The 12,950-nt window shown below is 43.7% G+C and overlaps 1 protein-coding gene across 1 annotated transcript in view; it reads left to right on the top strand.

Moving 5' to 3' along the window:
* The first annotated feature begins 5,047 nt into the window (after positions 1 to 5,047).
* RGS12 (regulator of G protein signaling 12) overlaps positions 5,048 to 12,950 on the top strand; it is an 85,384-nt gene continuing 77,481 nt past the window's right edge. The window contains 2 exon segments of the mRNA XM_032187266.1: positions 5,048 to 5,100; positions 9,917 to 11,862. Coding sequence (XP_032043157.1) covers positions 10,006 to 11,862 — 1,857 coding nt within the window. The 5' untranslated portion in view covers positions 5,048 to 5,100; positions 9,917 to 10,005.

Here is a 12,950-nt window from a genome sequence, read left to right as displayed (position 1 = left end):
GTGCCAGTGGGGTCCTTTGGTCAGATCCACAAGGTGCTGAGTGTAAGGAGACGCACCTGAAGTGCTTTTACACAAACGCACGCAGTATGAGGAATAAAATAGATGAGCTAGAAGTCCTGGCCCAGTCCCGCAACTACGACATCATCGGCATAAGCGAAACCTGGTGGGATGAGTCCTGTGACTGGGGTGTTGCGATAGATGGTTACAGGCTCTTCAGGAGGGACAGGCAGGGTAGGCGAGGTGGTGGGGTGGCGATGTATGTGAAGCAGGGGCTGGACTGTGTGGAACTTCAGGTCGGCGATGGCAAAGTTGAGAGCCTCTGGGTAAGGATCAAGGGACGAACGAATAAAGGGGATGTCGTTGTGGGAGTCTATTACAGACCCCCTGGCCAGGACGATAGCGCCGATAAATTATTCTTTACAGAACTAAGAGAGGCCTCGAGATTAACTCCCCTTGTCCTTATGGGGGACTTCAACTTGCCGGACGTTAACTGGGAGTGCCACACGGCTGACACGAGCAAGTCCAGGAGGTTCATGAAGCACCTAGATGATAACTTCTTGGTGCAGGTGCTAACGGAGCCAACTAGGAAAGGTGCCCTCCTAGACCTGTTGCTAGAAAACAGAGAGGGTCTGGTGGGAGATGTGGTGATTGGTGGCCGCCTCGGTCAGAGCGACCATGAAGTGGTTGAGTTCAAAATTTATGGTGACAGAAGGAAAAGTGCCACCAAAACCTCATCCCTAGATATGGGGAAAGCGGACTTCAGGCTGCTCAGGGAACTAGTCAGTAAGGTCCCCTGGGAAACTGCTCTTGAAGGCCTCGATGTCCACCAGTGCTGGTCACTCTTTAAGCGATGCCTCCTAGAAGCACAAGATCAGGCAATTCCAAAATATTGCAAGTCAGACAGGCGGGGCAGGAGGCCAGCGTGGCTGACCAGGAACATTCTAATGGAGATTAGGCGGAAACAGAGAGTGTTTCGCTACTGGAAGGAGGGCCAGGCGTCATGGAAAGAATACAGGGATGCTGTTCGTGTTTGTAGGGAGAAAGTTCGAGTGGCCAAAGCACAGCTAGAGTTGAAGCTGGCTGTGTCTGTGAGAGAAAATAAAAAGGTTTTTTTTAGATATGTAAATGGAAAAAGGAGAACTAAAGAATACATAGGGCCGCTCCTTGTTAGGGAAGGTCTCCTCACAGACGATGACGTAGGCAAAGCAGAGACGCTTAACGCCTTCTTTGCCTCTGTCTTCAATGCCGATGATGGGCTTCGGGACCCAGGGTGCCCTGAGCTGGAGGACTGGGACGGTGGGGATGACAAACTCCCAACTGACCCTGAACGTGTGCGGGATTTGCTACTCCACCTGGATCCCTACAAGTCCATGGGTCCGGATGGGATTCATCCCCGGGTGCTGAAAGAGCTGGCGGATGTCATCGCGGAACCTCTATCAATTATTTTTCAACGATCCTGGGAATTTGGAGAGGTCCCGGTAGACTGGAAGCTGGCAAATGTTGTGCCGATTTTCAAGAAGGGTCAGAAAGAAGACCCTAGCAATTACAGGCCTGTCAGTCTCACGTCAGTGCCTGGTAAAATCATGGAGAAGTTGGTTCTTGGACTTATTGAGGTGCACCTGGGGGACAAAGCAGTCATTGGTCCCAGCCAGCATGGGTTTGTGAAGGGTAGGTCCTGCCTAACTAACCTGATTTCCTTTTATGATAAGATCACCCGTATGGTGGACCAAGGGAAACCAGCTGATGTGATTTTTTTGGACTTCAGCAAGGCTTTTGACACGGTTTCCCATAGGATCCTACTGGACAAAATGTCCACCATACAGCTAAATAAAAACATCATACGATGGGTGAGCAATTGGCTAACGGGCAGGGCCCAAAGGGTTATGGTAAATGGGGCTGCGTCAGGCTGGCGGGCGGTCACCAGTGGGGTCCCTCAAGGCTCCATTTTAGGGCCGGTACTTTTCAATATTTTTATAAACGATCTGGATGTAGGAATAGAGGGTATTTTGAGCAAGTTTGCTGATGACTCCAAACTTGGAGGAGTTGTGGACTCAAATGAGGGTGTAAAGGCCTTGCAGAGGGATCTGGACAGGTTGGAGAGCTGGGCGATCACCAACCGCATGAAGTTCAATAAGAGCAAGTGCCGGGTCCTGCACCTGGGACGGGGAAACCCTGGCTGCATGTACAGACTGGGCGATGAGACGCTGGAGAGCAGCCTAGAAGAGAGGGATCTGGGAGTCGTGATAGACAGCAAGTTGAATATGAGCCAGCAGTGTGCCCTGGCAGCCAGGAGGGCCAATCGTATCCTGGGGTGCATCAAGCACGGCATCGCTAGTAGGTCAAGGGAGGTGATTGTCCCGCTCTACTCTGCGCTGGTACGGCCTCACCTCGAGTACTGTGTGCAGTTCTGGGCACCACAGTATAAAAAGGACATGAAACTGTTGGAAAGTGTCCAGAGGAGGGCTACGAAGATGGTGAAAGGCCTTGAGGGGAAGACGTACGAGGAACGGCTGAGGTCACTGGGCCTGTTCAGCCTGGAGAAGAGGAGGCTGAGGGGGGACCTCATCACAGTCTACAACTTCCTCGCAAGGGGTTGTCAAGAGGCAGGAGACCTTTTCTCCATTAACACCAGTGACAGGACCCGCGGGAACGGGGTTAAGCTGAGGCAGGGGAAATTTAGGCTGGACGTCAGGAGGGGGTTCTTCACAGAGAGGGTGGTTGCACACTGGAACAGGCTCCCCAGGGAAGTGGTCACTGCACCGAGCCTGTCTGAATTTAAGAAAAGATTGGACTGTGAACTTAGGCACATGGTCTGAACTTTTGGGTAGACCTGTGCGGTGTCAAGAGTTGGACTTGATGATCCTTAAGGGTCCCTTCCAACTCAGGATATTCTATGATTCTATGATTCTAATTAGAAGGCTATTGTTTTCCTTGTGAAATCTTCCTAGTCAAAGGGATAATTAACTATTTGGGTAACTTTAGATCTCTAGAGTATTTTGAAAACTATTGTACCATCCTTTACCTGAGGGTTAGAATCAATAAATTTTCCTTTTTATGTTTTGGGTTTTTGGCTTCCCTAAACAATGAATAATTAGTTTTATGTGACATAGTGTCTGGAGAAGTTAGCAGATCTGTCGTGTAATTTTACACTAACCATAATACAATGTATTCTGAGAGGATGAAGAAAAGAAATAGCACTTATTTTATTCAATTAATTTTCCTCTTTGGAAGCTTTTCTTATTAAACTTATTATGAGAACAAAACTGGGATCTAACTTGATCTGAAATATTTCTTGTTGGTAGAAATCTGTTTGCTATGGACTTACAAGGAAAATAGAAGCAGAATGAGAAGTTGGGGATAGGATTGGAAGAGCAGGATCATTTATTTTTCCCTTTTCTTTTGGCCTGTGGTTTTATTTTTCCCCCAAATCTCCAGTACACTGAAAGCACTTGAGAAATGGCAGGGGATATTAAGAAACAATTTCCTGGACTAGATAAAAATTCAAGAAAATACTGAAGGTAAACCATCAAGCCACAATTTAAAACTTAAAAGTTTTCTTACAGACAAGCCAGTGGCATTGAGTTGTAGGTTATATGTCCTGTTCTGGGGAAAAGAATCTGAAAAAAAAGACGAGCACTGTCCTTCTCCTTGTGACTGATGGGTTCAGCTCCATTTCAGGTTTTCTTTGCCTAGAGATAGCCATAGAAATGAATAAACCCCCTATGCTCAAAGTATTTCTACAGGCCCTTTCTCACAATTTAAGATCACAATTTTCCTAAAGTGTATAGATTACAAAAACCTCTCAGGTTTTGTAGGAAAGGCAAACACAGTTGGTTAATTCTTCCCTTCTCCTAGACCTTATATTCCTTGGGAGCCTCATAACTGATGTTCACTTTTCTTTGTATCATCTTCCCCTTTTCCCATTTCCCCTGTTTCAGTAACACTTTTCTAGTCTTTCCCAAAAGAGCTGATGGCAACATGTGGTGAGAACTTGCCAGCTGTATCATGCGGGCCTCGATGGTAAAGCCCAGCTCTACCCCTAGCCCTTGTAGGGCTTGCTTCTCCTTCCCCCAGTGCCCCAAAGGCAGGGCTCCTGCTGGATGTGCCCCCCAAGCCCTACCCCACTCTCAACACCATTTCGGAGCCACAGGTTGTGCTTCTCTACCCACTGCCTCCGGAGCAGATTTCACATCCTCAGATGTGAACCGGCTCCAGGCCACTGCTGTGAGCCCTTCCCTTCCCTTCCCTTCCCTTCCCTTCCCTTCCCTTCCCTTCCCTTCCCTTCCCTTCCCTTCCCTTCCCTTCCCTTCCCTTCCCTTCCCTTCCCTTCCCTTCCCTTCCCTTCCCTTCCCTTCCCTTCCCTTCCCTTCCCTTCCCTTCCCTTCCCTTCCCTTCCCTTCCCTTCCCTTCCCTTCCCTTCCCTTCCCTTCCCTTCCCTTCCCTTCCCTTCCCTTCCCGTCCCTTCCCTTCCCTTCCCTTCCCTTCCCTTCCCTTCCCTTCCCTTCCCTTCCCTTCCCTTCCCTTCCCTTCCCTTCCCTTCCTCTTTCGCTTCACTTTACTTTTCACTTCAATACACTTTTCACTTTTTTACTTCACTTTTCACTGTTCAATACACTTTTCACTTCACTTGTGACTTTTTCACTTCACTTTACTTTTCACTTTTCAATACACTTTTCACTTCACTTGTGACTTTTTCACTTCACTTCGTTTTTCATTTCGCTTCACCCGCCCAGTCCCGCCGCTGCGCCCCATTCGAAAGGGCGCCGGCAGCGCGCGCTTGCGCATTCCCCTCCCCGAAGAGGGGAGAAGTAAGAACTACACTACCCGGCATGCCCCGCGCGGCCCGCTCCCTGCGGTCTGAGGGAGCTGGCCGCTCGCAGGGCACGCCGGGAGCTGTAGTTCCTCGGCGGCGGGTATTGTCTCTCCCCGCTCTCTGTCCGGGAAGCCGCCCGCCGGCCGTGCCGGGTGAGCGCGCTGACTGACGGCTCCTAGCAGCCAGTGGCCGCGGCGCGGGGCGGCGGAGCCCGGGGGCGGTCTCCTCGGTGACCGGGGGGGGAAGGTGGCGCCTCCCGGAGCGACCGGAGTCCTGAGGGGACCGAGGTGAGTGAGGGGGGCCGGGCGGGGCAGCCCCCAGCCCTGCTGCCCGGCTTTTTGGGACCGGGCTGGGGCGGGAGGAGGAGGAGAAAGGAGGGGGGGGGCGACACAAAAAGGAAACAAAAAAAAAAGGAGCTCAGCCACCACCAACATCTTTTCGCTTTCTTAAGTACAACAAACGAACTAATCCGGATTGTAAGTGCGCGCCTGTTTATACAGCAGCTTTAGGAAACTTTGTCCTCGCTTGTCACGCCGCCCAGCAAAGCTGCGCCGTGCTCCCGGCGCTCCGCACCTTGGCTCCGCCGTGAGGGGAGGTTTCGTGGACAAATGTTTTTCAGCCTGCTGTTGCTGATTCAAGTCGGTGTTTCTTGAATGATCGCGCTAGGTGCGCTTAATAATGACTTTCTGGCGGAGCGGTCTCGCAGGAACCATAATGGTATGTTTTGCCAATTGGGGAATGCTGATAGGGGATGAAAACTGTCCCGCCCAAGCTCCCGAACAACTGGTAGCTGTCTTCGACAGTTTGTCCTGTTACATTTCTTGTGTAACTTGTCTATAAACGCATACCGCATTTTAATAGCGAGTGGAATTCAAATTTTACAGCTTCGTTTGGTCTTTGTAGTAGCATCGCTTGTGAAAGTCGGTTTTGCGTTAATGAGTAGAGCGAGATGCTGAACGAGGAGTGTTGCAGTGCTCCAAGACTCATGTGAAGGGTGAGGGAACAGTCTTTCTCCTCTCTGTTTCTACTTTGCACAGTTTATCCTTGTACAGTCTCGCCATTGAGAAACAAAATGAAGCCAAGTTCTCTGCCTCTCAAAAAAACCCCACCACCACCCCAAAAAAAGCACATTAACTTGGTTACGGCAGTAATGCGCGTTCCCAAAGGCTTCACAAAATGGGCTGGTGGTCAGCAGCGTTGTCTTAATTTCCACGTTCTCCTTCACGTAACTGCTTTCACGTACCCACTGTAACCGTTAAGGTTGCAGGCTAAGTTAGGAGTAAATCTCCTGTTTCTGTTTGCTCCTTTGTTGCTATGAGTTAGTAGGAGCAGGAAGCTAATCACCTCTCTCCCTTGAAAGTAAGCAAATTAGTATTTCCTCTGTAGGAGAGAGCTCAAGAAATGTCAAGCTAGCATGGATATGTAAAAACATTACATAAAGAAATTCAGTGTCTGGGGGATAAAGTACAGCTCAACAGGAACTGGTATTTTTGGTGTTTTCTGTCTCAAAAATAAATGGTTTCAATGGTAGATCAGATTGTGTGCTGGTTTTGTTTGGTACTTCTGCGACAAAGCTGATGTATATGGGCCAATTATGTCATTTCACAGACTTGAACAACTCTTAATTTGTATGGGTTAGTGTTTCTGTCTGAAATGTCCTTTGAAATATTTTTTTAGTTATTAAACTCTTATTTGTTCTGCGTCCTGTTACTAAGCTGTGTTGGTACAAATTCTGCTAAGCTTTCTGAAATCATAGCAGTAATTTTGTTTTCAATGTTTTTCAAATGATAGCAGTAATTCCGTATTTTCAGTGTCTTTGTGACATTTCAATGCACTTACTAAGCTATGTCATTTGCATAAGTTTTAGTTACTGTGTGTTACAAATTATTCAGCTTTTCTTTTGCTGAGTCCTGTTTTCTCATTTAAAATGCATATATCCTCCTGACTGATACTCATTAGTGTGTTTTGCTACTGTACAGACTTTCTTTTCTCTTAAGGCTTACTTTGACATTCTTAGTGGTAGCAGAAAGTCAAAGCAAGCTTGGCCATGTGTTTTATCATGGTGTAAGCATTTTTCTGACCTACTGTATATGATTGAATCACATAACATGGTTATGCTATCAAAGTAATAAAATTCAGTGCCATGACTATTAGAATTACAGCAGCATATTAGTGTTAGTCTTGGTGAGATTCAGTATTGTTCTGAAAACCAACAGCCCACTTTTATCTTTGGTTACATGTGACAAGTTACACAGGTTACATTGTTCCCTAACAATTTCACCTTTTAGCAAACATGCAGACATACAAAGCTTTCTATCAGCGCTCTGGGTGCATTACACATTTTGTAATCTCTTACAGTAGAAGATTATTCAGGTGCGGTTGCTTTGAAACCATGGAAGTTTGTGCCAATTTTGTGCCATATCTCTCTAGCTCCAGGTTTCAAGTCTGCAAAGAAATAAAAAAGAAAACTTAGGCAATTAGAAAACTCAGCTTTTTAATCAGGCTGTAAGATGCATATATTTTATAACGCATTTGTTAACAGTTTGTAACACAACCCTCCACTCTTGGCATCTCCCTGCTTATGAAAAACATTATTTTTGAAAATTTTCCATTTGTCTGTCGTGCCATTGTTGTAGTAAAGCATATTTCAGTGCTGAGGGTTCTTGCAGAAGAGCCACATTGGTCCTTTGTCCTCAAGTTTCTTAGATAAATTCTGTGAGCAGTTATTTCTCATGGCTGTAATAGCCGCAAATAATGCACAATAATATTCAGCTGCTGAGGTGAAGAAGTGATAGCTTTTCCAGTGATGTAAACATTTTTTTTTCTTTTAAGTGTCTTTAAGTGTCTGTATGTATGTCTGTATATATTATATATGTATTAAGATTTGAGAATAAAGGACTTCTCACTCTTAATTTTACCCACACGGAATTACACAAATAAATTATAGCTATAAGTCTTCACAGCTCTGGGACCTCGTCACTAGAGACAAGTAAGGTGGTGTAAGCAGCCTCCTGTTTTGTTTTTATGGTCATTGTAGGTTTTGGAATGACATTCCCTTATCAGCCGTTATCCCCTGCAATAAATGCTTGATGTGTAAGGGGCAGAGGTTAGGAAGGCAAGGAGATAAATCGACTCTGGAATAGAGTTAGATGGAGTCCTCACAGCAAGTGCAGGATGGTGAGGTAGGACAGTTTGCTTCCTCCCAAGAGCAGCCTAACTATGTTTCCATCAAGTTTTATTTTTTAAGTCGTATTTAGGATTAATTGTTATTGATTAGAAAGATAGCTAAGATAGTTGAAAGACCTTTTTTTTTTTTGTATCAGCTACCTCAGTGTTACAGTACAAATTTTTTTTTTTTTTTTTTGCGACTCCTGCTTTTTATATTTTTTGATCAGATTATAAATAATCTAATACTCTTCTAATTGTTTCCTTTCCTCTTGCAAGCTAGTACCACACTTTTTAGTGCCAGAAATCATGGTGCTTTCTGTTAACTGGTTTAGCAGCACAGTGTTGGGGGGCACCCAAGGGATGCATTAGGGTATTTTCCAGACAATGGAGAACAGAAATGTTCATTCAAAGATGAATTAAAATGTGTATATACCCATACTCCTAGTTAGCAGATATTTATTTACTGTTAGGCATTTGTTGTTACAGTCAGTTGCTTTTGTTGTTGTTGAAGAAGTATATCTTGCACAGGTTCACTGACATTTAATGAGTACCCTCAGAAAGTGCCAGACCTATTTGTAGAGAGCTGAAGGCGCAGCGGTCTCTGAGGTTGTAAGTTTAGCCTCAACAGGAAAAGGCAGACTTCTTATTGAGACACAAGACTGGATGTGAGTTGACAGGGGTCTTTTACAGCAATGTGTGAGCCTGGTTAAATGTTTCCAAAGCATTTCTTGTGTTATGATTTCCATCTAAAGGTTAAGTGTGAAGTTTCATTACTTTGTAAATCTAAGTTATTTTCTCAAATTACGGAGGAACTCTAGTTATTGAAACTAGATAATTGCTATATTAAAACAATTTGCAGAAACAATACTACGTTACCAATTGCAGCTGCTCCATGGAGACTGTAAAATCTGATGTCCCTTTGTTCAAGAAAATACAGACTAAACCCCCAAAGTAAAGTCAAACCTGCTTAGGTTTGACTGCCTTTCTAAAACAATGGAACTTACCTGGGTATAATTTGGATGAGACATCCAAACTGCAGTGTCAACACCAAAATGTAATGAAGCCTACCTTTTCTTGCTGTTCCTATAAAGTTGCTTTATCTCAATTAGAGTCATGAATCTGCTGCTGACTAGATTAATACTGGCAGCATTTGGAGTTCCTTCTTTTTTCTTCTTTTTTTTTTGGAAGCTTTTATCTAAACTAAAACATATGGATGTTGGAATGACTGAAATGCAATTTTTATAGTGTTTGCTTTCTGAGAAGTTATTTTTGAGTAAATTTATTGATTGGTATAACAGTAAATCTGATTTCAGTTCCCTTTGGTCTCTATATGATTGAATGCCCATTTATTGCTATATATGCAAATGGAATACATGTGCGAATGGCGAAGTCTGAGATACTTCAGGTTGCCTTTACAATGAGCCAGGCATTAGCTATTTTAGATGGGGGCATTAGGTACTTGTTTCTCTACCTTGAATATATAGGAGGGGTGGTAAGTAGATATTACTTAACTTTAAGATGCCTGGGAAAGGGCAGATGAGCTTCATCCAGGATTTGCATTGTGCTGTAACATGGTGGTATGCCAGTGGTGCAGTAAGACAGAAGTTATCTGAATAGTAGGTAAAATGCCTTGGGGAAGACATAACGTGACATAGTGTAAGATTGCCGGGCTGTACATCTGAAGACTTAGATCCTGTTCTTAGTTTTGCTGTTAAATTACTTTGTCATTTTGGACAACCGCTTTATTTGCATTTGCTACTGCTTTGTCATTAATAAAATGATGACTGTTCTTTCAAACTGTTTTGAGTGCTGTGTTAATCCTGTTGCAATAATTTTTGGTAGAATTCACTAGCAGTGGTTCTGAGTAGTAAAGTGAATCTTGGGTGCTAAAAAACTGAAATATGATTGAGAATTAACGTCTTTTTCTTTCTTTAGGGCTTCATCAGATGAAGGAGTGATACTGTGAAACATGACAAGATCCCGGACTATTTAAAAGTTTTCCTGTCTCAGGAAAAAAACCCAACATGTATAGACCAGGGGAAACAGTCAAACGTCGACTCAATATGCATGCCCCTCCTCGAATAAGGAGTGTGGAAGTTGCTAGAGGAAGAGCAGGCTATGGGTTTACCCTTTCTGGACAAGCTCCATGTGTTCTTAGTTGTGTTATGAAAGGAAGCCCTGCTGATTATGTTGGACTTAAAGCAGGAGATCAGATATTTGCTGTTAACGAAATTAATGTGAAAAAGGCCTCTCATGAAGATGTAGTGAAACTTATTGGAAAATGTTCTGGAGTCCTCCACATGGTCATTGCTGAAGGGATTAGTCATATAGATTCATGTTCAAGTGATGAAGAAGTTGGCTTTTATGATGGAAAGGGGTGGCTGAAGCCTAAACCTGACTCTAAAGCTCTAGGCATAAACAGAGCAGAGAAAGTTGTTGAAGAAATGCAGTCTGGTGGCATTTTCAACATGATCTTCGAGAATCCTAGTCTTTGTGCTGGTAACTCCGATAATTCCACACCAAAACAAAGATCATTTTCAGATTCTGCTGCTATTAAATATGAAACTGGAAATGAAAGTCTAAGCAATCCAAACCTACTGTCAAAGGAAGAAATGTCCAAGGTCCCGAATGATGATTCGGTTTTTAGAATTGGACTGGAGAGTGCAGAAGACTTTGGACTAGATGCAAGCATTTTAAACGTTGCCATGATTGTAGGCTACCTAGGCTCAATCGAACTTCCTTCAACAACCTCAAATTTGGAAAATGAGAGTTTGCAGGCTATTCGTGGGTGCATGAGGCGTCTACGGGCGGAACAAAAAATCCATTCGTTAGTGATGATGAAGATAATGCACGACTGTATTCAGCTCTGCAGTGACAAATCAGGTGTGGTGGCAGAATACCCTGCGGAGAAACTGGCATTCAGCGCTGTTTGCCCCGACGATAGAAGATTCTTTGGATTAGTTACAATGCAGACAAATGACGATGCGAGCTTGGCTCAGGAAGATGAAGGGGTTCTGAGGACATCTTGCCATGTCTTTATGGTGGATCCAGACTTATTTCATCATAAAATTCATCAGGGCATAGCAAGACGTTTTGGACTGGAATGTACAGCAGATCCAGACACAAATGGCTGTCTGGAGTTTCCAACATCATCTCTACCTGTTCTTCAGTTTATTTCTGTCCTGTACAGGGATATGGGGGAATTGATTGAGGGAATGCGTGCACGGGCTTTTCTTGATGGTGATGCAGATGCTCATCAGAATAACAGCACAAGTAGTAACAGTGATAGCGGAATTGGGAATTTTAATCAAGAAGAAAAGAATAACAGAGTTCTGGTGGTTGATTTGGGGAGCAATCCAAGTAAACATATTCCCAACAGCATATGGGAAAATCCGGTTGGAAGGGGACAAAATCAGTCTGCTTCCCATTGGAATGGCTTCTGTCACGAACAGGAAGGAAACATTCCTTTAGAAGTAATTCAGAATGATAAGTCCCAAAATTTAAACAAGCACTTATGTCCTTCTGCCCGTATCGAAGTTCCACTGGTTTCCTCCCGAAATTCAGTACCCCCATCAAAGAAAAGCGCTGCAGGCGTGGGCAATCAAAGGTGGTTGCCCGTGCACGTTTTACAAGAGTGGCAGCACGGAAATGCTAGCGACCAGGAGTCTTACACTGATTCTACAGACGGCTGGTCAAGTGTGAACTGCGGGACTCTCCCCCCTCCAATGAGTAAGATTCCAGCTGACAGATACAGAGTCGATGGCAGCTTTGGTCAGCCGCAGTTAAAATCTCATAAAAATGAATGGTCCAAGAAGATGTTTTGCATGCAAAACAAATTTGGCCCTCCGCACAGTGTTAGGAAGTCTAAAGAAGATAAAAAGGTAAGAAAATGTTGGTACTGGTTCCTAAAAACCAAAATACTACTCCAACCCTATGGTATTTAAGTCCATGACATCTCCGTACTGAAACTTAAATTTATATTATTATATTATTATCATTTTACAGCATTTCAGATGAAGAAAATAATATGGCTCCCTTTCCTTTTTAGAGACTTTGTGTATTCCTGTTTAATTGAGTGCAGCTCTGGAGTCGTACTTCTGCTGGAAGCGTTGTCTATTAGAGCTTTCTCACATTTCTTCTTGTCTTTTCATTGTTTCCAAATGTTGTCGTGGCATTGCAATAAAAGGAGACATGACATTCTAGCAACTGCAGTTCCTTCTGACCTCCAGCAGCAAAAGAATGGAAACAGTCTGGATCTTCAGTCTGATTGCTTCTTTTTTTTTTTTTAAGAAGGCTGGCTTGCCACTGTCATCATTTTAGTGATATCTATTTTTATAGATATGTGGTCTAATCATTAGTCTAAGACTTGCTATAAACTTTTAACAAAAGAAGGTAATTTTAGTGTCATGAAAATACACTCTGGCAAACATCTCAGTAGAAGCGGTATTAAACCTATATTAAAGGATAGTCATTTTAGTGCCCATTATTAGGTCACAAATCTAATACGCTGCCAGTAAACCATAGTTCAGATTTTATTCCACATTACTGCCCTATCTACTTGTTTTGACTACCGTTGGGCTTCTATAAACCAAAGCAAAAAGACTTAAGATAATAATAATAGTAATAAAACTGTGTGGAAGAAATATCCAGTATAATTAGACACTGTTCCCTTTGCCACATACACGTTCTCCTGGTGAGGGAACTAATCTTATGGGAGACTGCAGTTGATAACTGGGATTCTAGTGAAGTGGAGGTCATCAGTGCTACATTAAAAGAATTAATGGCAAGGAGTTGTGTTTGAAACATTTGCTGACTCCAGGGGAAGACAGAACCTCATGCTCCAAATTAGTCTTCAAGAATTATTGTTCTTTCATCAGCTTATATAATTGATTCAAGTCTCCATCATGTTACCCTCATCTATTTATGGAAAAAAGGAAAATTTTCACCTGATTAAAAATATCCAACTGTT

This window comes from Aythya fuligula, chromosome 4 (assembly GCF_009819795.1).
Source record: "Aythya fuligula isolate bAytFul2 chromosome 4, bAytFul2.pri, whole genome shotgun sequence".
NCBI lineage: Eukaryota > Metazoa > Chordata > Aves > Anseriformes > Anatidae > Aythya > Aythya fuligula.
This window is presented reverse-complemented; position numbering and strand designations above follow the sequence as displayed.